The sequence below is a fragment of the Elephantulus edwardii genome, unplaced genomic scaffold (assembly GCF_000299155.1).
Source record: "Elephantulus edwardii isolate Elephantulus edwardi_28Jun2011 unplaced genomic scaffold, EleEdw1.0 scaffold00122, whole genome shotgun sequence".
NCBI lineage: Eukaryota > Metazoa > Chordata > Mammalia > Macroscelidea > Macroscelididae > Elephantulus > Elephantulus edwardii.
The window spans coordinates 1,603,071-1,628,780 of NW_006399872.1; the positions used below are offsets into that span (position 1 = coordinate 1,603,071).

Sequence of the window (25,710 nt, forward strand, 5' to 3'; positions counted from 1 at the left end):
CCTTTATCAGCATGTTATGTTTTTCCAAAGACTGGCCCCTCCTCACAGTATGAGGTATTAAGACAGGTATACGAGACAAAGTTTCACCATCTTTGTCTCTAAGAAGCACACTTTGTTACACTTCCTCTAAGACATATGTGTTTGTTTCTTTCATAGTCTGGTGGGATATTCACTATACTTCTTCAACACCACAATTCAAAGGCATCAATCCTCCTTCAGTCATCCTTATTCACTGTCCAGCTTTCAGAGGCAGAGGAAGCAAAGGAAAAGACCACAGCTTCAATCCTGTGCACTTGAAACGGACATCCTCGCTGCTGAGCACTTTGGAGAGGTCCTGGAGAGCAGCTATTCCAAATGCAACACGCCTTGATTTCTTGACTGCTCCTTCCAGAGTGATGACTGTGGATCCAAGTAAAATGAAGTCGCTAACAACTTCAATCTTTTGTCCATCTATCATGATACCGTGTATAGGTTCGGTGTGAGATTTTTGCTTTCCTGGTGCATATTGAAGGTTATAGTCTGTGATCTTCTGAAGTAAGTGTTTCAAGTCTTCTTCACTTTCTTCAAGCAAGGTTCTACTATCTGCATCACTCAGGCTGTGGATGAGTCTTCCTCTAATTTTGATGCCATATTCATCTACATATGGTCCGGCTCCTTGAATAATTGTTCTCAGCATACAGACTGAATTGTTGTTATGTCTCATCCAGTCAACTGCAACTCATGGGGACCCTATGAACAATAGCTCTAAACCCTGCTCTATCTGTAGTCAATCTCACTATCTCCAATACATCTACCCCCAATACCCTAGTTACTATGTCAGTCCATCTCCTGCACAGACTCTCTACCCTTCCAACCATAATGTCCTTCTCCAAGGACTGTCCCTCCTGGCAACATCCTCAAAGTATGAGATGGAGCTCCAAAATCCTTGTCTCTAAGGAGCAACCTGGTTTCACACACTCTAGACCAGATCAGTTTGTTTTCTTGGCAGTCCAGGGAATGTTCAAACCTTTTCACCAGTACCACAACTCAAAGGCACAGTTTAAAGAGTACGGTGAAAAGATCCAACCCTGAAGTACATCTTTGCTGATTTTAAACCCTATAGTGTTCCCTCCCTTGTTCTATTTTGACAACTGCTCCATGGCCTATGTATAGGAGAGTTCAACATCAGCACAATTAAGTGTTCTGGGCTTCCCATCCTTTTCAATGTGAGCCATAATTTGTTATGATCCACACAGTTAAATGTGCCTTTGCATAGTCAAGAAACACAAGCAAGTATCTTCCCAGTATTCTCTGCTTTTAGCAAAGGCACATCTGACATCACTAATGATATCTTTTGTTCCAAGGCCCTTCTGAATCTCGTCTGAATTTCTGGCAGTGCTCTGTTCTATTCTAGCTGGTGTGGAATAATTTTCAGGAAGATTTTATTTGCTGAAGGTATTGCTGTTATGTGCTGTTAAGTACAACTTACAGTGACCTTATGAACAATAGATCTAAACCTTGTCCTATCCTCATTATCTCTGACACATTTGTGCCAATTGCTGCAATCCTTAGTCATTATGTCAATCCATCTCATTGAGGGTCTTCCTCTCTCTCACCAACTTTCCACTTTGATGTCCCTCTCCAAGGAATAGCCCCTCTTCTCAATATGCCCAAAGCTTTACCATTTTTGCCTCTAAGGAGCACTCTTCCTGCACCTTCTCCAAGACATATCTGTTTGTTCTTTTGTTAGTCCATGGGATATTCAGTACTCTTCTCCAACATCACAACTTACAGGCAAAGATTTTTCTTCTGTCATCCTTATTCACTGTCCAGCTCTCAGATGACTCAAGGACTGAAAGGACCATGACCTGAATCGCACACCTTAGTCTTCAAACTGTTATCATTGCTCCTCAGTACTTTGGAGAGGTCCCTGAGAGCAGACTTTCTCAGCGCAATTCATCTTTTGATTTCTTGATGCTGGTGCCACTGATGTTGACTGGTGATCCAATTAAGATGAAATTATTGACAACTTCAATCTCTCCTCTATCTATCATGATGTTGCCCATTGGCCCAGTGGTGAGAAATTTTGTTTCACTGACATTGAGATGTAATCTATATGGAAGGCTGTAGTCTTTGATCTTCTGCAGCAAACATTTCAAGTCTTCTTCACTTTCAGCAAGCAAGTTGTCATCTGCATAACACAGATTGTTGATGAGTCTTCCGCCAATCCTGATGAGACATTTTTCTTCATAGAGACTAGCTTCTGCAATGATTTCTTTCAGTGCACATTCAACAGGTATGGAGAACGGATTCAGTGCTGGTACATACCTGTCTTGATTTTAAACCAGAATCAGCCAATCATATGACTCACTACCTGGGAATGGGAAAACCGAAGAATTGTGTTGATTCATAGTTTAAAAAAGACCATTTCAAGATCTATCTAGAAGTGCAATTCTATGAGGGACATACTATCCATACACTTAGAAAGAAGCCCTGTTAATGCCACTATTATTCAAATATAAGCTCCAAAAGCTAAAACCAAAGAGGAGAAAACTGACGATTTCTACCAACAATTACAATCCAAAATTGACCAATCATACAATCAAGATGCTGAAGGTTGTTGTTGTTGTTACAAGGTGTTGAGTAGCCTGTGACTCATAGTGACCCTATGTACAATATCTCTGAAACCTGCCCGGTCCTGAGCTAGTCTCACTGACTCTGACACATCTACCCCAATGACCTAGTTATTTTATCAATCCATCTCATCTGGGGTCTTCCTCTACTCTTCCAAGCATTAGGTCTCTTTCTAAGGACTAGCCCCTCCTGGCCACATGCCCAAAGTATGTGAGACACAGAGCTTCAAAATCCTAGCCTCCAAGGAGAAACTTGGTTTCATCCTCTCCAAGACAGATTTATTTGTTTTCACCCTCTCCAAGACAGAACAATTTGCTTTCCTGGTGGTCCCTGGTATGTTCAAGACTCTTCTCCAGCAACACAACTTAAAGGCATCAATTCTTCTGTTATCCATAGTCACTGTCCAGTTCTCGGATGCATAGCAAGTAACGGTGAAGACCATGGCCTGGATCAGGCACACTTTAGTCTCCAGACTGACACTGTTGTTTCTCAGTACTCTGGAGAGGTCCCTGGCAGCACATTTACCCAATCCAATTAATCTTTTGATTTCTTGACTGCTGGTGCCAAGAGTGTTGACTGTGGACCTAAGCAAGCTGGAGTTAATAACAACCTCAATCTCTTCTCCATCTATCATGGTGCTGCCAAATGGAGTGTAGAAAACCAAACCAAACCAACTGCCATCAATTCAATTATGGCTTATGGCAATGCCGGACATTACAGAACTGTTCCACAGGGTTTCTTCGATTTGAATCTTTATGGAAGCAGATCATCAGGTCTTTCTTCTGTGGCACCTCTGGACAGGTTGAAACATGGATTCATTAGATTACTATGTGAAAGGGAAGGGTATATGATAGTTATACAGAATGTATAAATGTGTACACAAACATGGACAGAAGTCATTCTAAGACATTTAATTAAATTTTCATTCTCACTGTATAAAGGTTAGGAAAGTTAATTTTCCAATTCCTCTGTTAAGATTTCTTCAAATTTTACCTAAAATATAACTTAAGAATTGAGTCTAAATTAAATTCATTTCTTGGCAGAAATCTAAATGCCCCAAGCTCTGTGAATGAAGTTCCTCTTTCTAAAGGTGGGGAGAATGATATGCAGGTCTCATCCTGGGTCCTCAGTCAAGCAGGAAATTCCTTTTCCATCTCATACTTTCTTAGTTTCTCGATTTTCGCACAGCACTGCTAGTCTGAGAGCATTAGAGAATCAAGGATATTTGGGGTCATATTTATATTTACTTATATCTCTTGCTCAACAAATATTCTAAGCTTGTTTTTATTAGTCCATTTCAAGGAAAAGTGTCTTAGTTATCAAGCATTGTTAGAATAGAAATAAGACCGAGTGGATAGCTTTAACCAACTTATTCTTTCACAGTTAAGGATGTCAGAAGTCCAAGTTCATGATGTCAGCCCTAGAGGAAGTCTCTCTCTCTGTGTCATCTCGAGGTAAGGCCTTTGCTTCTTTTCAGTATCTGTAGGCTCCAAGCCCCCTTGGAGATCATGTGTGTTGCCATCAATCTTTCCCAGATTCTAAGAAGTTCTCAGCACAGTAACCCTGAATGCAAAGGATGAGATCCACCTCTGGTTCCTTTTTCATGATCGTAGTCAGATCCCTTGCTGCTGTCTTATCTCTTTTATGTCTTCTAAGACAGAAGATGAAATCAAGTCTCTCCTTGGAGGCTAGAATTTTGAAGCTCTGCTTCACTTACTTGGGGCACGTGGCCAGGAGAGATCAGTCCTTGGAGAAGGATATCATGCTTGGAAGGGTGGATGGACAGCACAGGGGAGGGAAGACCCCAAATGAGATGAGGTTAGTGTGTTGGAATTAGTGAGGCTGGCTCAGGACAGGGAAGGGTTCAGAGCTGCTATACATAGGGTCGCTATATGTCGCAGGTGACTCAATGGCACATAATAACAACAATGTCCTATATTGGTTGTGAATTTTTTAAATTTTTTTATTAAAGCCTATTGTTTATAGTCAACAAGATCTAGGGGAGGGCCTTTGTATTTAAAGTTGGTTGTTATATTTTGGGAGAACATTCTTCTTAGTGGTAGAGCACACTGCTGTCAATATGCTGTACTGAGGTAACCTGGGATTACTGAACCTTATATCCAAATGCCACAACAGCTATCCATGGTGGACAGTGTTTGGCGGAGCTCCCAGCTTAAGAGAGGTGTGGAAATAGAAGTGGTATCCAATTCTACACAATATGCCTCTGGGAACTCTATGAACTTTGATAAATGTTGATAGTTATAGAAAGGCTTTGGGCCTTTTGTTCACAGGGTTGCTATGAGTCATGCTAGACTTAAATAAAGGTAATCAACAACAAGAAGAAGAAGATGGAAGGTGAAGCAAGTCATACTCTAGAAAAACTCTTCTAAGTAAGAGCTTTGTATACCACCCTAATTCCCTTAGTCTGATCTCATCATTTTGTTTGGTACTATTGAGTAAACTCTAAGAGCAACAAATGCTTTATATAGTCGCCCTATATACAACAGTTCCCACACCATCCTCATAATCCCTGCAAGAATTAAAATTATCCCTCGCAATGTGTGATTGTGCCTTTCCACTAGATTTTCTCTAAAGTGTTACTGTTAGCTTCTGTTGGATGAAGCAGCAATCCACTCTACAACAGATAGAAACTTTGCCTGAGCCTTTACCATCCTCAGAATCTCTGCTGTGCATAGATCCACTGTTGCAATCACTGTATCAATTCATCTCATTGAGAGTCTTATCTTCCTTTACTGACACTCTCATTTTCCAAAGATGATGTCCTTCTCCAGGGAATGGCTCCTCCTAGTAACATGCCCAAAGTATGAGAGACAAAGTCTCACTATCCTGGTCTCCAAGGGGCATACTGGCTGCACTTATTCCAACACAGACTGGCTTGTTCTTTTGGCTGTTAACGGTATGTTCAATACTCTTTGCCAACACCTCAATCAAAGGTATTGGTTCTTCATTCTTCCTTATTCGTTGTCCAACTATCATGTTCAGATGGAGCAATTTCAAATACCGTTAAAGGTCAGTCACACCTTTAAGCCGACCTTCTTGATTTTTAATACTTCCAAGAGGTCTGTGATGACAGATTTCCCAATGCAAAACATTTATTGATTCCTTGACTGTAGAATGAGGGTTCAAGTAAATGGAAATAATTTACTACTTAAATCTTTTCTCCATTTATCATGATGTTACCTACTGGTTCAGTTGTAAGGCTTTTGTTTTCACCATGTTGAAATACAATCCTTCATAAAAGCTGAAATCTTTGATCTTCTTCAGTAAGTGCTTCAAGCAATCTTCACTTTCTTTGAGCAAGGTTGTGTCATCTGCATAATGTAAGTTTTTGACAAGTCTCTCTCCAATCCTTATGCCATATTCTTCTTTGTATAGTCAAGTTTTTCAGATTATTTACTCTCAATATACAGATAGAAAAGGTAAGGTGAAAGGATACACACCAGTACACTTGTCCTGATTTTACATCAAGATGTATCTTCTTTTTCTGTTCTAATTACTTCTTTTTTGGTCTATATATAGGTTCTAAATTGAGCAAAATTCAGTGTTCTGAAATTATCTTTTTTCATAGGGGATGATTATAGCAATATATAACTATCAAATTAAATTATTACACAAGTCCCAAAACAATGAGATTTATGGCTCAGCCAAGCTGACATATACTTTGGAAAGATACAATTCAATCCATGACATCACAGCATTTGCCTTCTCTCAGAATCCATGTCCTTGCCACATGCAAAATATTTTCATTCCATTTCATATCATGTCACAATTTTACACCAACTTCAGGACCAAATTCTATCTAGGGCAAAATTCCTCTCCATTTGTTAATATTTTATATAATTTACCAGCTTCCTAAGTGTAGTGGTAGAACAGGCAAAAGGTAGGTATTTCCATTATGTTATTTTTATTAGGTGCTACTGAGTTACCTATAACTCATAGAAACCCTATGGAGAATAGATCTTAATCTTGCCCTATCCTGTGTCATCTTCACAATCTTTGACCTGCTTGTCACTGTGCCAATCCATCAATGGGAGAATCTAGAAGGAAGTATGGGGTAAAACAAGTCAACACTCCAGAAAACAATCCTCTGGAGAGGGGAAGAAAATGTGTAACAAAAGAGAAAAAAAAGTAAAAAAACCCCACTCTGACAACAAACAAACAATGGCTTGGATCAGACACTACACCTTAGTCTTTAAACTGACATCATTACTCTTTCGTACTTTGAAAAAGTCTTTGATTTCCCCAATGCATCATGTCTCTTGATTTCCTGACTCCTATTATCATGGGTGTTCACTGCAGATCCAAGCAAAATTAGACAGCTGATATATTAAAAAAGAAAAGAATCCTCTGTTCTCTGAGATCATGTATGTAGGCAATTGATTCTGCCTTTAGTCTCTCTGGAATCTTGGCCCTGAATTTCAGCTTTGTCTTCTAGATTCACTGGGATTGGCAACTCTGCTCTTTTAGGTTTTGGAGGCCCCATTCTCTTAGTCCAGCTGAAAGGCAAACCCACTCCCTAGGCCTAGCAGGTGCCGTTTCCTGCCCTATGGACATAGTGGCTCCACCTTATTAGAGGTTGTGATTCTGTCCGTTGAGATGGAGGCAGATCTGCTTCTAGCCTCCTCAATTTCTGTTTCCTGATTCCTTGGGCTCACAGTGCCTTTGGCTTCTGAGTCTACATGGCCTTTGCCCTGCTCAGACCACAAGTATTAAAGAGTTCTTCAGGTCAACCAGTAAGTGCCTGGATATTCTCTACTCCACCAAGATGGCTCTGCATGAAAGCTCTCAGTTCTCTCACTCCATGAGCTGACTCCAGCACATTCTTACATAGGTTTCCTAATTCTTCCATCACCATTTCCTGCTATTGCTTCTCAGTTTTGCCAACTCCAGTATTTCAGCGTTCCCCACTTACTTCAGAAGCCTAACAAGAAATGTCCTGATATCTGTAACTTCAACTGTCTCTTCAAGTCAACCTGTTGTTGTTGGAGTCAAGTACAAATTAATCTGAACCTTGTCCTATCCTGTGCCGTCGTCATCACCTCTGACATACTTGAGTCCTTTGATGCAGTCACTGTGTCAATCCATCTCATTGAGGGTCTTCCTCTATTGTGTTGACCTTTTGAAGCAGTAATGTTCCTTTTCAAGGAATAGCCTTTTGTAGCAACATGTCCAAAGTGCATGAGATAAAGCTTCACCATCCTTGTGTCCATGGAGTACTCTGGCTGCATTTTTTCCAAGACATATCTAGTTGTTCTTTTGGCTTTTCATGGAATTTTTAATGCTCTTCCCCATCACCATAGATCAAAGGCATCAATTCTTCTCCTGTCATCCTTATTCACTGTCCAACTCTCTGATGCACAGCAAGTGACTGAAAAGTCCATGGCCTGCATCAGGCACACTTGTGTCTTCAAACTATTATCATCGCTCCTCAGCCCGTCAGTGGACTTGCCCAACGTCTCCTTCTCTTCTGACTGTTGGCACTAAGGGTGTTGAGTGTGGATTCATGTAAGATGAAATCGTTGACAATTTCAATCTTTTTTCCATCTATCATGATGTTGCCTATAGGCTAGTGGTGAGGATTTCTGTCTTTCTGATGTTGAGATACAATCCACGTTGAAGGTTCTGATTTTCTACAGCCAGCATTTCAAGCCCTCCTCACTTTCAGCAAGCAAGAATGTGTCATCTGGATAAGACGGGATGCTGATGAGTCTTCTTCTGTTCCTAGTACCACATTTTTCTCCATAGAGTCCAGCTGACAAAAAGATTTGTTTAGCATACAGACTGAATAGATATGAAGAAAGGATATAACCCTGACGTTACACCTCTCCTGATTTTAAACCATGCAGTGTTCCCTTCCTTGCTCTGTTCATAGAACAGCTTCTAGGTCTAGGTATATGTTTTGTATGAGCATTAATTAAGTGTTCTAGGGTTTACATTCCTCTCATTGTTAGCCATGGTTTGTTATGATTCACATAGTCAATCACCTTTGCATAGTCAATAAAACACAAATAGACACTCTTTCATTGAGGCTTTTTTTATTAGGTAACTTAAATCTATCCTAGTCTCTACTCATTACCCAATTTCAACACCACTTCCACACGTTATGTATCTGTTAGATCAGTGCCTCAGTCTCAGTATTTAATTCTCTCTTGGTTACATCATTACCTAACTGCCAAACCACTAAGAATCAAGACTCAGTCATGCTGATACATTTTTTGTGGAGACACAATTCAATCTATGACAGAGAAGCTATTGTACATATTTTCCAAGACTAAAAGAAGCCAAAACATAACACAATTATCTTTATTTATAACCTGAGACTTTGTAAGGTAAGATACTAATTTTTAAAAGTATGTACATTTCTGCCTGTTCAGCAAATCATGGTTACTTGCAAATGCAAAACTAATAAACTACACTAAATGGTTTCTCTATCAGAAGTGAAACTAAATTCAATTAAGGTAATTCCACCTTTCAGGTTATAAGAGACTTTCTAAAACTGAGAAAATCATGGGAAAAGGTTGAGTATGAACTAGGGTCCATCCAGTGAGACTCAGTACAGACTCTGAGAGGAACTTACCCTTTAGAGATAACTAATAACAATCAATACCTTTGGTATCAGCAGTTGGGAAATCAGGAGATGTATTTGCATTGGACAAATCTTCCATCATGGATCTCTCCAAAATGCTGAAGACCAATGATGTCAATTTAAATACAAAGGTGTACCTGATTCAGGCTATAGTCTTCTCTATCACCTGCTATGCATTCAAGAGTTGGACAATGAATAAGGATGGCAGAAGAATTGACGCCTTTGGGTTGTAGTGATGGAGAAGAGTGCTGGATATCCCATGGACTGTTCCCAAGAACAAACAGATTATGTCTTGGAAAAGGTGCAGCCAGAGTGTTCCGTGGAGGCAAAGATGGCAAAGCTATGTCTCTCATACTTTGCACATATAGTGAAACAAGGCTACTCCTTGGAAAGAAACATCATGCTTGGAAGGATGGTGGGTCAGCGAAGGAGAGTAAGACCACCACCACCTAGACAGACTGAAATGGTGACTTCAGCAATGGGCTTTACAGTATCAGAGGTGATGAGGATAGCACAGGATAAGGCAGGGTTCAGGTCGGTTGTTTATAGGGTTGCTATGAGTCGTGCTCAACTTGACATCACCTTACAACAACAACAACAACATGTCAAGAAGACTGGTAGGCCGGCAGCTCATAAACAGGAGCAGAGTCCTCCTGGTGGCTCCACAAATCTTTGACTAGATGAAAAACAATGTATTTGGTAGAGGTGGTAGTGGTGTATGCATGTGTGTGTGTGCGCGCGCATGTGTGTTTAAGAGTGGAATACGGAGATGTGACTACTATCACTTATTCATTGTCACAGAATTGGAAATGACTCATAGCAGACCTTCTAGGGACATTCTGTGGCTCTAAAGTTCCCATATTTCTCTTGAGTTACCACTTCAGGCTTATCTAAACAGAACAGAAAGTCATGTATATAAGACCAAGTATCCTTCAGTGTTCCCTATTGGCATGAGCCACATGGTCTTTCTGGTTAACCACCTCTTTCAAGATCCTCTGTGACTAAAGATGCCCAGATCTGAATGGGATGCTCTTTGGAGGCTGGTGGGGTTCTTCCTTGGGAGGGTCCAGAGAAGATGCCAGAATAAGTTGTGGCAGAAATTCTGGGCTGCTCTCTGGCTGCTGTACTAGCTCTGTTAAATTATATTGTTTTTAAATCAAAGTGACCTTAGATGTCCTGACAAGGACAGTGGGAATGATTCTAGTAACACATGATATTATATTAATACTGTTCTCTAGAAATTACTATAGTCTTTACGAACCATAGAGAATCTTTTGATTCTTTCCCTGTTCTTGGACAGGGGTGTGTGTGGAGGCTGCTGTGCACAGACAGGGGTGTGTTACAGCCCGAAAACCACGCTCTGCACTGACAAACATATCAGCTGACCTTTGGTCAGACCAATAAATGTGTCAAATCTACCTAACATGCATATATGTAAGTACAGACCACTTTGCTCTCTTCTAGAACAATCATCAAATGAATGACTTTTACTTTTCATTGTGTACTTTTAACATTTACACATTGATCTAGAGGGCAAGAGTAGAATTCTTTTTGGTATTCTAATTATTGAAGCTTCTTTTCTCTATTTTAAAAAATTACATAAGCATGGTATTTATAAGGTGTTTTTTGGTTGGTTTGTTTTTTTTTAAAAAAAAAGAACATCTTTGTGGCTCCTCTTAAAATTACTCCTCTATAAATAGTCAGGCTACCAGTGATCACACCTCACACTTCCAAGGGATCTGAAGATTACACTGGTCATACAAATAAGAACCTTACATTGACAAGATTCCAGAGAAAATTTACCTTTAGGGCTGTTGTACATAGGGTCGCTATGAGTCGCAAGTGATTCGACGGCACATAACAACAACATGTCTCCCTACTTATCAAAACCTGCTGCTCTAAACAGGTTTTAATCCGGACAGCTCACAGCCACTGTGCTCATGTCTGAGCAGAGCATTCTGCATATTCTATGTTGAAAATAAAGAATTTTTTTTTAAGCAGTTGTCATTGATTCAATTGAAAGTCATGCTGACTCCCTGTGTGACAGCATAGAACTGTGCTCCACAGGGGATTTTATGGCTGATTTCCTCCCCAGGGGGGGAAGAGATGCAAAGCTTTTCTTTTAAAGTCCTTCTTAGTGCACTCAAACCACCATTTCAGTTTACAGCCAAATGTCTTAAGTTTTAGTGCCACCAAAGACCTCCACGTATTTAAGGGGCGGAAGAACGTGGGTGAAAGCAAAACATGTTCTTATCTTAGTGTCAGAGGTACTTTAGGTGTCAGGATACATGATACACATGTATAAAGACATCCACGGAGGCTACAGGGCTGGTGTTTTTATTATAAAGGAAGTACGTGGGTGAGAGGTAGGGGTAAAGTGAACCATTTAAAGAAAAGCATTATCATTGCTGTTTTTGGTACAACTCCCCTTATTGCCTGTAGACACAGTATCCTGAGGTAAAATGAAGTGTCTGAATGTCAAGCTGAGTGCAGAGTCTGATACTTACAAACTTGAGGAGGAACGTGTTTTCTCGGAGTGCTCCAATGCACCCTGCGAATCCCAAAATGAACATCACTCCTCCTACCACAAGGAAGAGCCAAACTGGATCAAAGCCGCCAAGATCAGTGATGGAGGAGATGTTGGAGAGAACACCCTGGGAACAGAAAAGCACACACACAAGGCATCGGGATGAAGCATCAGTTTTCAAACATGTAAAGATTACTGCACTTGTCCTTTTCACCCTATCAAAGAAATACTCCACAGGTGAGCTGATTATCAGCGTGATTAATAATTGAAAAAAAACACATACAGACACAGTGAAAAACCTTCTTTCCAAGATTTGGATGTACTCATGCTTTTGATAAGACCATATGAAGCAAAATAACTGACCCCCAAAATACTATCATCAGATTTTATATGGTTGTAAGCCAGGGATGTCATCTTGGCTTATTATGTTCCCAAATATATGTTATCTTAAGTGAAAAAACAAATGTGTAAGAAAAATACACTTCCCAAGACCCAGGAAGGGTGTTTAAGTCCTCAGGAAATGCAAATATTGGGCAACTGCATGCTTCAAAGTGCTCATCATTTCTCAGGAAATTGGGCAGAGCTGGAAGCTGAGAGCTAACACAGCATGTAACTCAACCACAAGCACCTCACTCGCCCCAAAAGAAAACAAAACTCACAACCAACAGCTGCACTTGAGGAAACTTCCTTGAGCTACTAGGTCCAGGGCTCAAATGTCCCCACCCGCCGTTACAGTGCTCGAGTTTCCAGGTACAGTTTCTAGAATTTCCCCACCACCATTTTTTAAGAGCTGCAGCTTAAATCATGTACAAATCAAAAGTTTCTCTCTCATTTCCAACTCCTTTATTCTCCTGCCTCTAGCTGTGACAAAATGTACCCAGAGTAATTTCATTTCTTCAGTTCCCTTGTGTATTGAAGTTCTTTGCCTCATGAGTATTATTCATATCAAATAACCACGAGAACTTATACTAGAAATTATAACCTTTTTTTTTGCCCCTTATATTACAGGTACATAGTGCTATTCATTCACATTAAGGCCATTTTCATTCTGACACTGTGAAAGGATATGAATATCCAACACTACAAGCAACACAGGATATAGAAGTAATATCTTAAGACTATTAAATTTGTTCTGAACTTTTAAAATTTTCCTACAGTATCATGGGATAGTTAGTATAATGTCTTTTTTTTAATTTTAAATTTATTTTAATGAAAGTTTACAGAGACTTTGGATTCCCATTCATTCACTGATGCAGTTTTCTCCCTGTCCGCCCCACCCCCCCATTCACTTTTCTTTTTGAAAAGTAAAAAAAAAAAAAAACAAACACCACAAACAACAACAACAACAACAAACCCCAAATAACCAAAAATCTTTCATTGCTATTCAATCCCTTCCCCATAGTCTACTCCACTATGCTACCTTCGTTCTCGACTCCTGTCATAACAATAATATCTAATCATATATCCCTTTTAAACAGTTCTCTCCCTCATCTGTTTCAATGCAGTATACATTATCCCATCTTTCTCAGTCTTCCCCCGACCCCTATGTCAGTCCTCTTTTATAACAATGGCATTATGCTGTATTTGTCTGTTTGTGACTGAGATATTTCACTCAGCATAACGTCCTCCAGGGTCACCTATTTTGTGTAATACTTCATGACTTCCTTGTTTTTCAATGCTGCATAGTATTTCGTTGTGTGAATATACTAGAGCTTCTCTATCCATTCATTTGTTGATGGGCACTTGGGTTGTTTCTAACTCTTTGCTATTGTGAACAAAACCGAAATAAACATAGGTGTGCATGTATCTGTTTGGGTGGCAGTTATGGTTTCATTGGGGTATATACCAAGTAGTGCAATTGCTCGGTCATATAAGGTCTGAATAGTAACTATTTTGTTTCTAAAATGTTACCATAGGAGAACAAAGAGAATGGAAGTGGTAAACACAGGGATGAAGAGGGAAGATTACTGTCATTTGTGGGGTTTGCATTAATGTTACAAAATGAAAAATGCATGGATTGTTGAGCGCAAAACTAATTCAATCTGTAAACTTTGGCCAAATCATAATTTCTAAAAATGCCCGGAGTGGGTTTGTGACCCATGTTGTTGTTATGTACCACTGTGTTGGAACTGACTCATAGCTGACCCTTCAGCGGGTTTTCAGAAGCAGTTTAACTGTATGGGAGGGGATGGCCCATCTTTCTTCAGTGGAGCAGCTGGTGAGTTTGAACCATGTGCCTTTGGTTGGACTGCACAACTCCTTATCACAAAGCCATCAGAGCTCCCTTAGTGACTCAGGTTCTTGTGCTGTTATGTACTGTCGAGTCAGAACCAACTTATAGTGACCCTCCAGCAGGTTTTCAGCAGCAGTGCAATTAATTGCAAAGGAGGAGATTGTCCCTTTCTCCCACAAAGCAGCTGGTAGATTTGAACTATGTGCTTTCGGATTGGCAGCACAGCTCCTTGATTGATATGACTCTTATATCAATCAAAATAGTTGCTGTTGAGTCAACTCTGTTGAGTCAACAACTTCACATGCTATTGGAGTAGACCTCTGCTCCATGGAATGTTCAGGGGCTGACTGCTGGAACCAGATTCTCGGGACCTTCTAAAGAGGTGCCTCTGGGCCATGTGTGCTAACCATCTCCAACATCTAAGATTTGCAAAGGACACACACTACCTATGTTTTGGAAACAGAATAGGTTTACCACTTGAGTATTCTTTCCCTACCATATGGAGGCCATGGTGCAATTCTTCCCAGTCAGTACTAACAAAATCCTGAGTTAGAAGTTTTCCATTTCTCCGTTTAGGGTTGTAGGAATAGCTTGAGAAAATATCCCCCAACCCCACCCCGCTGGAAGCATCAACTTAAGAATGATTTCTAAAAAAGAAACAAAAAAAGTAACTGCCTGGCATCATCCCCAATTCATAGTAACTGTCTCCACAGAGCACTCAACCATTCATTTTAAGGATATAACCAGGCATTTCTTCAGAAGACCTCTGAGTGAACCCAAAGCCCCTAGTTTTTGGTTAGCAGTCAAGCATAATAACTATTTGTCTCTCCCAGGGACTCCTAAAAACAATCTCAAAAAGATTCAAATACCAAACCCACTGATAGTGAGTTAACTCACAGTAACCCCATGTATTACCAAGCAGAACTGCTGAATAGGGTTTTCTTGACTGTCACCTCTGGGGAAGTGATCGCCAAGTGTACCTTCCACAGAGTCACTGGGTGAGTTTGAAGTACCAAGCTTTAGGTTGACAGTCAAGCACAAACCATTTGTTACCAGTAAATCTAGTGAATGAGTCACTTACACACTGGTGTCAAGCTGATTCTGACTCAATGGTGACCCTATATTGGTTTTCTGAGGCTGTAAAATTTTAACCGAAGCAGAAGGCCTCATCTTTCTTCAGAGAAGTGATTTTGAACCACTGACCTTTTGTTAAGTAGCCCAACACAGAAATCATCATACCACTAGAGCTACATATGTTGTTGTTGTTTACCATCGAGTCAGAACCGACCCATAGCAGGTCCTCTGGTGGGTTTTCAGAGGCAGTTAACTGCATGGGAGGAGAATGCCTATCCTTCTCCTGTGGAGCAGCTGGTGGTGGCCTTGAACTACATGCTTTCAGGATTGCAGCGCAGCTTCTTGTCACTAGGCCACCAGAGCTCCATATAATTCAACCTAAATCCAAACCACTGCCTTTGAGCCCATGCCCACTCATGGTGATCCTCCACTGAGCTTTTGAGGCTGTACATCTCTATAGGAAGAGACTGTTTATATTTAAGACATGGAGAAATGGGTAGATTTGAACTACTGACCTCTTGGTTAGCAGCCCAATACTCAAGGCACTGTATCACCAGAAGCCCTAATAACCATAGTGCTATTATTAGAATACTAGTACTAGGAGGAGTCAGCAAAGGAGAGGACTCCCTTTAATGAAAATGATTGGCCCGGTAACTGCAACAATGGATTTAAGTGCAAAGAGATTGTGAGGAAGGCATAGGATCAGGCAGGGTTTTGTTCTATTGGATGGAGGGTTCTTTGAGTCAGAGCCAATTTGATGGCACCTAACAACAGAACACTTTAAGGAGAAGTTAAAGAACTAAGTCTTAAGGATATCCAACTTAAACATAAAAAGAAGGGGAAGAAGAAGGTCCGGGGTTTAAAGAGATTCACAGATGAAGGGCTGAGAGATTGTAAAGCAGTCAGGAATGTAGGGTATGTTCACTGACTTCTGAGGTGACATCATAGAAGGCAGCAGTAACCGTCACGAGATTGCATAAACCAGTAGTATGATCCAGTTTTGTATTTCCTAGGCTTTCAAACTCCAAACTAAGAATGTTAACATCCAGGGAGTAAAATTCATAAATAATACAGTCAATTCTCCATATACACAAATGATACTAAGAAAAAAAAAATTCCAAAGTATTCAGACAAAAAAAATCCAGGTCCAGTTGGAAAGAAATCAATCTCTTCTCTCAGAATGCCTTTATCCATGAGTATTACATATGTAAAGCCTTCATGGGTTGGTCCAGCTTGGTCAGGAAAAGAGAAGACTTTAGAATAATTTTCTTAAAATTGTAAAAGTTACTTTTACTACAGGAGAAAACGTAGAGTCCATTTATGTGGCACCAGAAATGAGAAGTAACAGAGCTGGAGGTGACAGGGGCAGATGTAATTTCTATGTGAAGAAGCATTTCTAGGACCACCAGGTTATTAGAATGGATCGGAGGGAGGCTGATCTGAGAAGCGCTTGAGAAGGCTGAGACAGAAGAGCCTCTCCTCAGAAATGCTGAGGCAGTGGTCACGTGTCAGCCATTTTCTAGAAGGGATTCCCATTTGTATGAGAAGCTGGGACCTGATGACCTTTAGACTCCCTCCAACTTTACGCTTTCATCTATTTTTAATGGGTTTTTCCTTTGTGATTCACATTCAAGGGTGAGTAAAGATCAGATCATTCCCAAACAGTCCTCCTTCATCCACAAATGCCCACTACTCGGTGGGTAAGAGAGACAATTATCTGAGTAACTTAGGCAAAGCAACCAACAAATTGCCCTTCCCCTCAGATGGCAAAAAAACGTGGCATCCCAACTGCTGGTAGATTCCTGGACCATTTTTCCTCTCTGGGTTTAATTTGGGGAACGAGGATTTGGCTTTTCAGGAAAATTCGGTTTAGTACTGATTCTCCCCAGCTGCAGGGGTATTTTTAATTGAGAAGCCTTCACCTGTTTCCATAGAAACAACAATGACATGGAGGTCTAACTGGACTGAAGATTCTACTCATTTTAAAACCCTAATGTCTGGCCAAAGACAAGGTTGGAAATAAGCTACTGAGAGCTTGGGGAAAATAATATTTTGCAAATCACTAAAAAACTACCAAACATATATATATATATATATATATATATATATATATTCTGAATATATATATACAGAATAAATATATATATTCTGAATATGCCCAGGTAATTATCAGCTGAAAATGAAGGCAAATCTGAAATGAACAGTATGGAAACTAATGTCCCGTGACCAGTTTCTTTTCCAGGGTATTAGCCTTATTTCACCAAGATGGAAATGTAAAAAAAAAAAAAAAAAGATTTACTCTTTCACCTGTGAAAAGTCTCCAAGTACTGACTGAAGAGCTTCTGGTTACACAGCAGGATTAAAGAGATGCTGAGCATAATCCTGGGAGCAATGACTGGAGATGACAGAAGCCATTAGGACTTGACAATTCAGTCATCTGTTGTCTTAAGGACAGCGACTCTCATTGGACTTTCAAATTTTGTTAAATTCAATTTGACAAATGAGTGAGGTTCACCAGAACAAGTCTGCTGAAGAAGAATTATAATTAAAGCTTGTAGTTAACAAGAAGCTGGAAGATAAAAAAAAAAAAAAAAAAGTCCAAGATTACAGTTAAGTCTGCCAAGGGATTTAAAACAGGCACTCAGACTGGAGGTAAATCCTCAAGAATGTGCATGAACACCAGCAAAGATTTCTTATTCCGAGGCCTGTAGGCACTGCCCTCTTCTTCTGGGAACTGCACCTCCCTTTTCCTGACCCTACATAACTCCATGACCCCTGCGCATTCTCATGTGACCCGCTACCCTCATGACAAATGATGTCTTCCCTTCAAGACTTAAAGCAGACATCACCAGTAGCTGACATGGAAAACACCAAAGTCATCAGCTGTCTTCTGTAAGAAACAGAAAGCTAGTGTTTCTGTGGGTTTGAACTGTCAACCGTTAAGAGAATTGCCAAACACTTATCCACTGTGCCACCAGGGCTCCTTAAGGACCTGAGTGAGAAAGGACACACCTGACAGCACAGCCCCCCCAGTTCAGGAGTCCTTCCTGAGGCCTGTCCTTGAGTTCTGAGTTATCCTGGGAGCCCTACAATATATTCCTTTGATTGCTTGTGTTGCCTCCATTTGCATTTGAGGAGTCTCATGCAGCACACAACAGCTCTGAATAAACTACACTTCAGTGCTGGTGGCCACCCACATACAAAAATGCCAAAACCAAATGTCAAAACAGTACAAGCTGGAGAAATTCACAGCAGGGGCTCAGCAGGGCAAGTGCCAGAGAAAAGGAGATCCACCTGTACCTGTAGGACAGCTGTATTAGGCACCGTGGCAATGCCTCCCTTTTGTTTTGATGTAACAGTGATAATAATACAAAACTGGAATAAACTTTTTGGGGGGGCTTATCACATGCTAAGCTCTTAGCATAGTGTCTGGATTCATTTGCATTATTCCTTCAAACTCCTAATAACCTTTAACATAGGGTAGCATTCCACAGATGCAGAAATTGGGGTTTGTTTGGTAAGTGAAGGAACTAACATGAGAACCCACAGGTTGTGAGTATGGGAACCTGTGTTACAAGGTATATCTTGCCTGCCTGCCTTCCATCCAGTGCTTGTCTAGGGACCTACCCAGTTTTCTGGTTTAGAGTACTAGAGGAAATGGCAGGTAAGCCGTATGAATTCTGAGTACAGTTCAGGATGCTTTGTGTAGGAAATGATTGTGACTGGAATGCTCCCTCTCTCTGCCTCACCCTACAGGCTGCCTAATTGTCTCCTTGTACAATATACTTTTGTTCCTTGGCCCTCAAAATTCTTTTGTAATGATACTGCCTCAGACATATCCCATTAATGTGTCTTATTCCTTTTAAGGTACACATTGATCTTCCAACTGAGGGATACTGTCTCCTATCTAGTGGATGATGGAAATGTCCTATTTTCATTGGAGGATCATCTCTTAAGGGTCCAAACTGATATACCAAGAGCCAGTTGTTCAAAAGCCAATTTGCTAAAGGGTCAGTTTTCTGTATATACTCATTTCTCAAAACTTTTTTAAAAATGACTAGTATCCATCTTTGTAATAGCCCTTTACAAATGTTCAGAGTGATTTCCCTCTGCTGTCTGTCACAGTCATAACTGAGGACTCACAGTGAGGCTTGTACGAAAGGAAACACAGGAACATACATCTGAATATGAAGAATTACTATGAATATATCATTCACTAATTTAAAAGGCTCACTCACAAGGAGCATGGAACGTGGAAATTATCAAACAATAGGTCACTACACATCACAGGTGATACAATGGCATATAAAACAACAGCAGACTACATCAGGTTTGGAAGCAGGAGTGGCATTCACTTCCTAAACAACATGCCTCTGGAAACTCTATGAATTTTGATAAATGTTGATAGTTAAAGAAAGGCTTCAGGCCTTTAGTTCATAGGGTCACTAGGAGTTGCGCTCAACTTGAAGGCAATCAACAACAACTGTATAAGTTATTACTATAATCTTAATGTTGTTGTTGTTGTTAAGTGCCGCCGAGTGGCAGGCGACTCATAGCGACCCTATGAAGGAGAGTCCTTGACGCTTGGGTGCCTTTCATCCTCTCTCCAGGTTCATAGGGTTTCCGGAGGCAAGCTATTATGGAAGTGGATGCCACTCCTTCCAAACAATCTTAATAACATATTAAAAAAGAATGTATGCATAGGAATTCCTCTCAAAGATCTGGTTCTATGTACTCTTTTGGATAGAAGCTAAGCTCTTTAATCATTGTGCTTAGTACTAAGGCTCCAAAATCTCTATATACTCTCTTTCTGTACTTTTCTTGTGACTTGTAATCTTGGTCTCTGGTTCTCAACTCCTGTACTTGTGAATGTGTCCTTGTTTGGAGTGAAGTAAGACTTTTTTTGAAGATACAGTGAAAACTTGTAAATGCTAAAAACCTGTGTAACGCAGAAACTTATCAGAGAAGGAAAATGCAAGTATTTTATGCTAAAAGGAGAAAAAAAAAGTGTTAACACTGTACTCCAATGTAGAAAGCACACTAGACCCTGAGAAGCAGGGCAGTCTGAGTTTTGGCTCTCAACTGAACTATCAAGGGTTTCTCAAACTCAACTCACTGTTGTCAAGTTGGAAAAAACTCATAGCTGAACCTGCAGCAGGTTTTCAGAGGCTGTAAATCTCACGGGAGACTACCCATCTTTCTCCCACAGAGCAGCTGCCTTCGAACTGTCTGCCTTTGAGTTGCCAGCACAATTCTCTATTCACTAGGCCACCAGAGCTCCCTAAGGTACACTAAGTGGTGTCTTATTTTTTTTTTTTTTTAAGTGGTGTCTTATGAAAGAGAACAATGAGTCAAGGTCAAACAAAAGAGAAGGGCAGATGCATGAAGTGATAATAAATATAGTTTTTATCTACACGCATACCTCAAAGATAATTCAGGTTCTGTTCCACACCATGGTAATAACCTGGGGAGCTCTGAAGGGGTGGATGAGGAGATGTGCTGCAAAGATGGAGTCTCTCAGGTGGTTCAAATCCACCAGTATCTCCAAGGGAGAAAGGTCAGCAATCTTCTCTCACGAGATTTACAGCTTCAGAAACCCAAAAGAGATCTGAATAGGTTCCAATATGATGTTGATGGCCATGAGTTCGAGTTTTAATGCACATAAAAGTTACATTTACCCTATACTGAATATGAAATAACATTATGAAAAGTATGAAATATTGTGTACATTACAAAAATGTGACAGACATGAAATGAGAGCATGCTGTTGGGAAAATGGTGCTGACAGATCATTTTCCTGTCAATGCAAGTTACCACAAACTTTCAATTCGTAAAAGGAAAAAAAAAAAGCACTGACTGCAAAGATACTAAAATGAAATGCAGTAAAACAAGGTATGTCTGTATACACAGCAAAGGAACAGAACTGTCAACAGCCACCAGGAACTGGGAGGCAGTCACGAGACAGTTCTTCTCTAAAGCTCTTAGAAGGAATTGATAGTCAACACCCTCACTCAGACTTCTAACTTCTAAAACCGTGAAGAAACACACTTCTGTTCTTTAAAGTACCACTCCCTGCCACCAGCCTTTGAAATGTTTGTTACTGCAGTCCTAGGAAATTAAGTCAATCCCTTCTAAGGAAAGTCATAGTTACATCTGATGATTATGACTGAAGTCAGTAACTGACTTACCTAATTAGACTGTTTTGGGGATTTGGAAAGAATCTGAAAGATGGAAAGAGAAAAGCAGAAGGGGGAAGTCATGAGTTAGCAAAAAAACATGAAGAAGATGAAGTTATAAGTAGATAAAAATTAAGAGTACAGACATTTCCCTGGGATATGAATGTTCAACTTCCATACAACCTTAAGTTATGATACAATCCCTCATCAAACCTATTATATTAGAATCTGAGGTATATACAATGATTTGTAAAAATAAATGGACACAGCTTTACAACACGCACCAAAATATTATTATGTTAAAGATGTTTCAGTACATGTAGAATATTTTTACTTTTTATGTATAGAAAGCTGATTCTTGGCACGAGCAATCAGGAAATCAAAAGACCAACTGCACTGGGAAAATGCACTGTCAAAGATCTCTCCAGAGTGCTAAAGAGCAGTGTTAACCATTTAGACACTAAGGTGAGCCTAACCTATACCATGGTCTTTTCAATTGCTTGCTATGCATCTAAAAGTTGGACAATGAACAAGAATGAAAGAGGAAGAATAGATGTTTTTAAGTTGTGGTGCTGGAGAAGAGTAATGAATATACCATGGACTGCCAAGAGAACAAATAAGTCTAATCTGGGTAGGGTGAAACCAGTTTGCTTCTTGTTAGCAAAGATTTTGAAGGGCTGTATACACATTTTGGCCGTGTCAGCAGGAGGGATCAGTCCTTGGAGAAAGACATCATATTTGGAAGGGTGGAGGGTCAATGCAAAAGTAGAAGATCCTATATGAGATGGATTGACACAGTGACTGTGGCAATGGAGTCAGGTGTTTTGACATGATAAGGCTGGCTCAGGATAGGGCAAGGTTCAGATCCACTGTTCGCAGGGTTGCTATGAGTTGTAGTTGACTCAATGGCACATAACAATATACTATATACCAAGTTAAACAGTAGGGCAAGGTTTAGATCTGTCATTTATAAGGTCACTCTAGTTGTAGTTGCCTTGCAGGCACCTAACTATAAGATAGACATCTAATCAACTGAAGCTAGATGCAAACCCTATCTGACCATTCATAGTCAACTGTTACATGCAAACTCAATTTAAAAGCAGATTTAGGAAAGGACTCATTCATAATCCAGAAACTATCTGTTCAGAAAAGAGGTGCAATGGAGAAAAGAGCAGAGGGAAGCTCGTTTCCAGTGGTAAGTAGGCTGGAATAAACAGCAGGAGGGCTGCCATAGTGGTGGCACACTCACCTAGGAGCAGGGCCACCACTGCTGCTGAGCTGTGAACTGGGCACGGAGGTTCCCTGCTCTACAGTGACTTTCTGGTCAGTCAACTTTGTTCTATTTCTTGTAGCATCTGGTTGTGTAATGGTTAGATAAACACAGCACGTCTCAGTGAGTGTGTTAAAAATTAGTCCATCTTTCCTCAGACCTGATCTCCTCATTAGCACCTCACTCAGGTGTCGCTGGAATTTTAGGCTGTTTCCCACTGATGGTTCTGCAACAAAACACTAGGTTCTGAGTAATGATTTTATGAACAAGCAATTTCAGAAGCATCTCAGATCTACAAACTTCAGGAGTATCTGTGATTTTCCTCACCGCCAGCACGGTGCTTTCCGAACATCATCTGGCAAGCTTCAGTTTCTTCTCCCCAAAAAAGAAATTCAGGAAGAACTATGCAGCCTTCAACCTCAGAGCTGCTCTGCTTTTGCATATGTAAGCACAATTCTTTCCAGTGCTGGATTAAAAACAAAGATAGGCATATGATCTGTTCACCCAAAGACAAGGCAGATACTTGCCTGAGAAGCCCCTGAGACAGTCCAGATTCACCTAGTTCTCCATAAATGACAGTCGCCTAGGTAGAGCTGATGGTTATTTCCTTGATGTATGAAAAGAAGATACCTTCTCTCCTGAGACAACCTCAGGGTGATAAAATAGGACATTTTAAAGAAAATGCAGCTTCTCAGAGAAGGCTGTCCTGAAACCAATGCATCAAATGATAGCCTCAAGAAGACAAAAATGGAGCCCACAGGCCTACAGGGAAGCTAGCCTCTATAAAAACTCATCCAAATCCTCAAAGAATATTACAGGGTAAAGGTACTCTGCAAAAAATTCATCTGGCTTTCAGAGGGGGGTGTCACAGAGACCAGAGAAAGAGCTGGGAGCAGAAAGGAAAGCACTTGCTTGAACCTTAACATGCCAGAAACACACAAGAGAGCTGAGGGCAGCATAGCTCTTGGCCAAGTATAAAGTTAGACTAGCAGCTACAAAGGTAGTTTCTCCTTCTTTTAGTAGAAGATGCCATCAGTGAAACTAAAAATTGTTGCTAGTGTAAACAAAATGGCCACAGTCTGCCTTTGGTGGGAGAGGAGGTTGTTGCTATTGTTGTTAGGTGTCATTGAGTAAGACTCATAGCAACCATAGTAATTTTTAGGCAACCAGCTGTCCTTCAGTCAATTTTAACCCATGGCAACTCCACGTGTATCCGAGTAAGACTTGATTTTCAATGGTAGATTAAAAAAAAATTTTTTTAGGGGGTCTCTCAGAGTGGACCTGAACTTCCAACCTTTGGGCAGCAGGTGAGCTTATTAATGGTTTGTACCACCCAGGCATTCTAGACATCATTTAGGTCTTGGTAAAATGTCAGTCTAGAGACTAAGGTGTGCCTAATCCAAGCCATGGTCTTCACAACTACTTGTTATGCATCAGAGATTGGACAATGCCTAAGAATGACAGAAAAAGAACTGATGCCTTTGAGTTGTGGTGCTGGAGAAGAGTCTTAAACATAGCATGTACTGCCAAGAAAACAGACAGGTCTGTCTTGGAGAGGGTAAAACCAAGTTTCTCCTTGAAGGCTAGGATTGTGAAGCTCTGTCTCATATAATTTGGGCACATGGCCAGGAGAGACTGGTCCATAGAGAAGGACATCATGCTTGGAAGGGTGGAGAAAAAGTGCAGGAGAGAAAGACTCTGGATGAGATGGATTGATATAGTAACTGGGGCAATGGTTGGTGAGTTGGATTTAGTGAAACTGGCTCAGGACAGGGAAGGGTTCAGAGTTGCTGTACATAATTATAAGTTGTATAATGTTTGACTTTTTATTTAATCATCCTATTTTGAGTCAACAGGACCTATTGAAGGGCCTTTGAATTTAAAAGTGGGTTGGGCCCTGGGGCCTATGGCACTCACACCTAGTGTTATTTTACTTTGGAGGAACAATCTTCTAAGTGGTACAGCACTGGTCTGTCAATTTGCTGTACAGAAGTAACCTGAGGTTTCTGTGATGCTGAACCCTGGATCACTGGTGGGTCAAATACCATAATGGTTACTCGTAGTGAAAAGTATTTGCTGGAGCTCCTAGAGTAAGACAGGCTTGGAAGCAGGAGTGGCATCCACTTCCTAAACAAACAATATGCCTCTGGAAACTCTGTTAACTTAGAGAAACTACAGTTAAAGAACAGGGTTCAGGTCTTTTGTTCAGAGGGTTGCTACAAGTTGTGCTTGACTTGATGACAATCAACAACAACAACAACAACAGCAACAACAAAATCCTACTATCAAGCAGGTGCCGGACAGATCAGCAGTGCCAAGTTCTGCTTACAGGAGGGTACTGTTCACAGGCAGAGACGCTCCCACAGCCACATGCCCAAGTGCAGACAACAGCGTCTAAAAACACGAGAATGCACTCACAAGCAAAAGCCTCTATCTCACAAATCTCCATTTCCTGGCCACACTATAGACACTTTAATTTGCAGATTCAGAATATGGGAGACTCAACCTGTATTACAGTTACATTGAAACAGTTAATCAGTTCTGATCACTGTGTCTCAAAACTAACCAAAAAACCACCCTAAAGCCAAACAATCAAAAAAACAAGCTAAGCTTAATGGCAGCTGATGACTGTGGTTTGGGGCCCCAGAAATACTTAGCTCATTCACTTAGCACCAAACACTTTATTACCTAAGGGGCCAGGTATTGTGCTAGTCAAGGAGTACACAAAGGCCACCCACAGGAACAGAGACTAATTTAGCATAAACTATTGTACTTACTAGGGCAGTTACCCACTCTGGGTGATGTGGGGCACACAGAAACAGTCAATCTTAACTTTCTGCTGCCAGATCTAGGAGGGGAAGCAGGTCATGTCAGCCAGTGCAATGACAAACTGACAGAACCTGGTCCAACAAGGGCTCTCAATGGGAGCGTGGCAAGCGGTGAGAGAAGACAATGGCTGGCGGAAACCAGTCTGGGCTTGTTATCTGAGGATTTTTGGAGCAGAAGTCTCTGACCATATTTCCATTTAAAAAGTTTATGGGGCAAAACAAGCAGGATGGAGCGTGAACCAGATAAGCTATGCCGAAGCCTTGGGTCTACGACTGCAGTCAGACACTCTGCTGATCACATACTCTATGCTAGGCAATGGGCTACCTCCATAAGTCCACCCTCTTAATAAACCTGCCAGAAAGGTATTATTACCTATGTTTT

General features: G+C 40.6%; 1 protein-coding gene across 1 annotated transcript in view; it reads right to left on the bottom strand.

Annotated features, from left to right (window-relative positions):
• Positions 1 to 25,710, bottom strand: part of TSPAN5 (tetraspanin 5) — a 257,691-nt gene that overhangs the window by 11,065 nt on the left and 220,916 nt on the right. Inside the window, exon 3 of the mRNA XM_006893078.1 lies at positions 11,728 to 11,874. Within this exon, the coding sequence (XP_006893140.1) occupies positions 11,728 to 11,874 (147 nt within the window). The remainder of the gene's footprint in view (positions 1 to 11,727; positions 11,875 to 25,710) is intronic.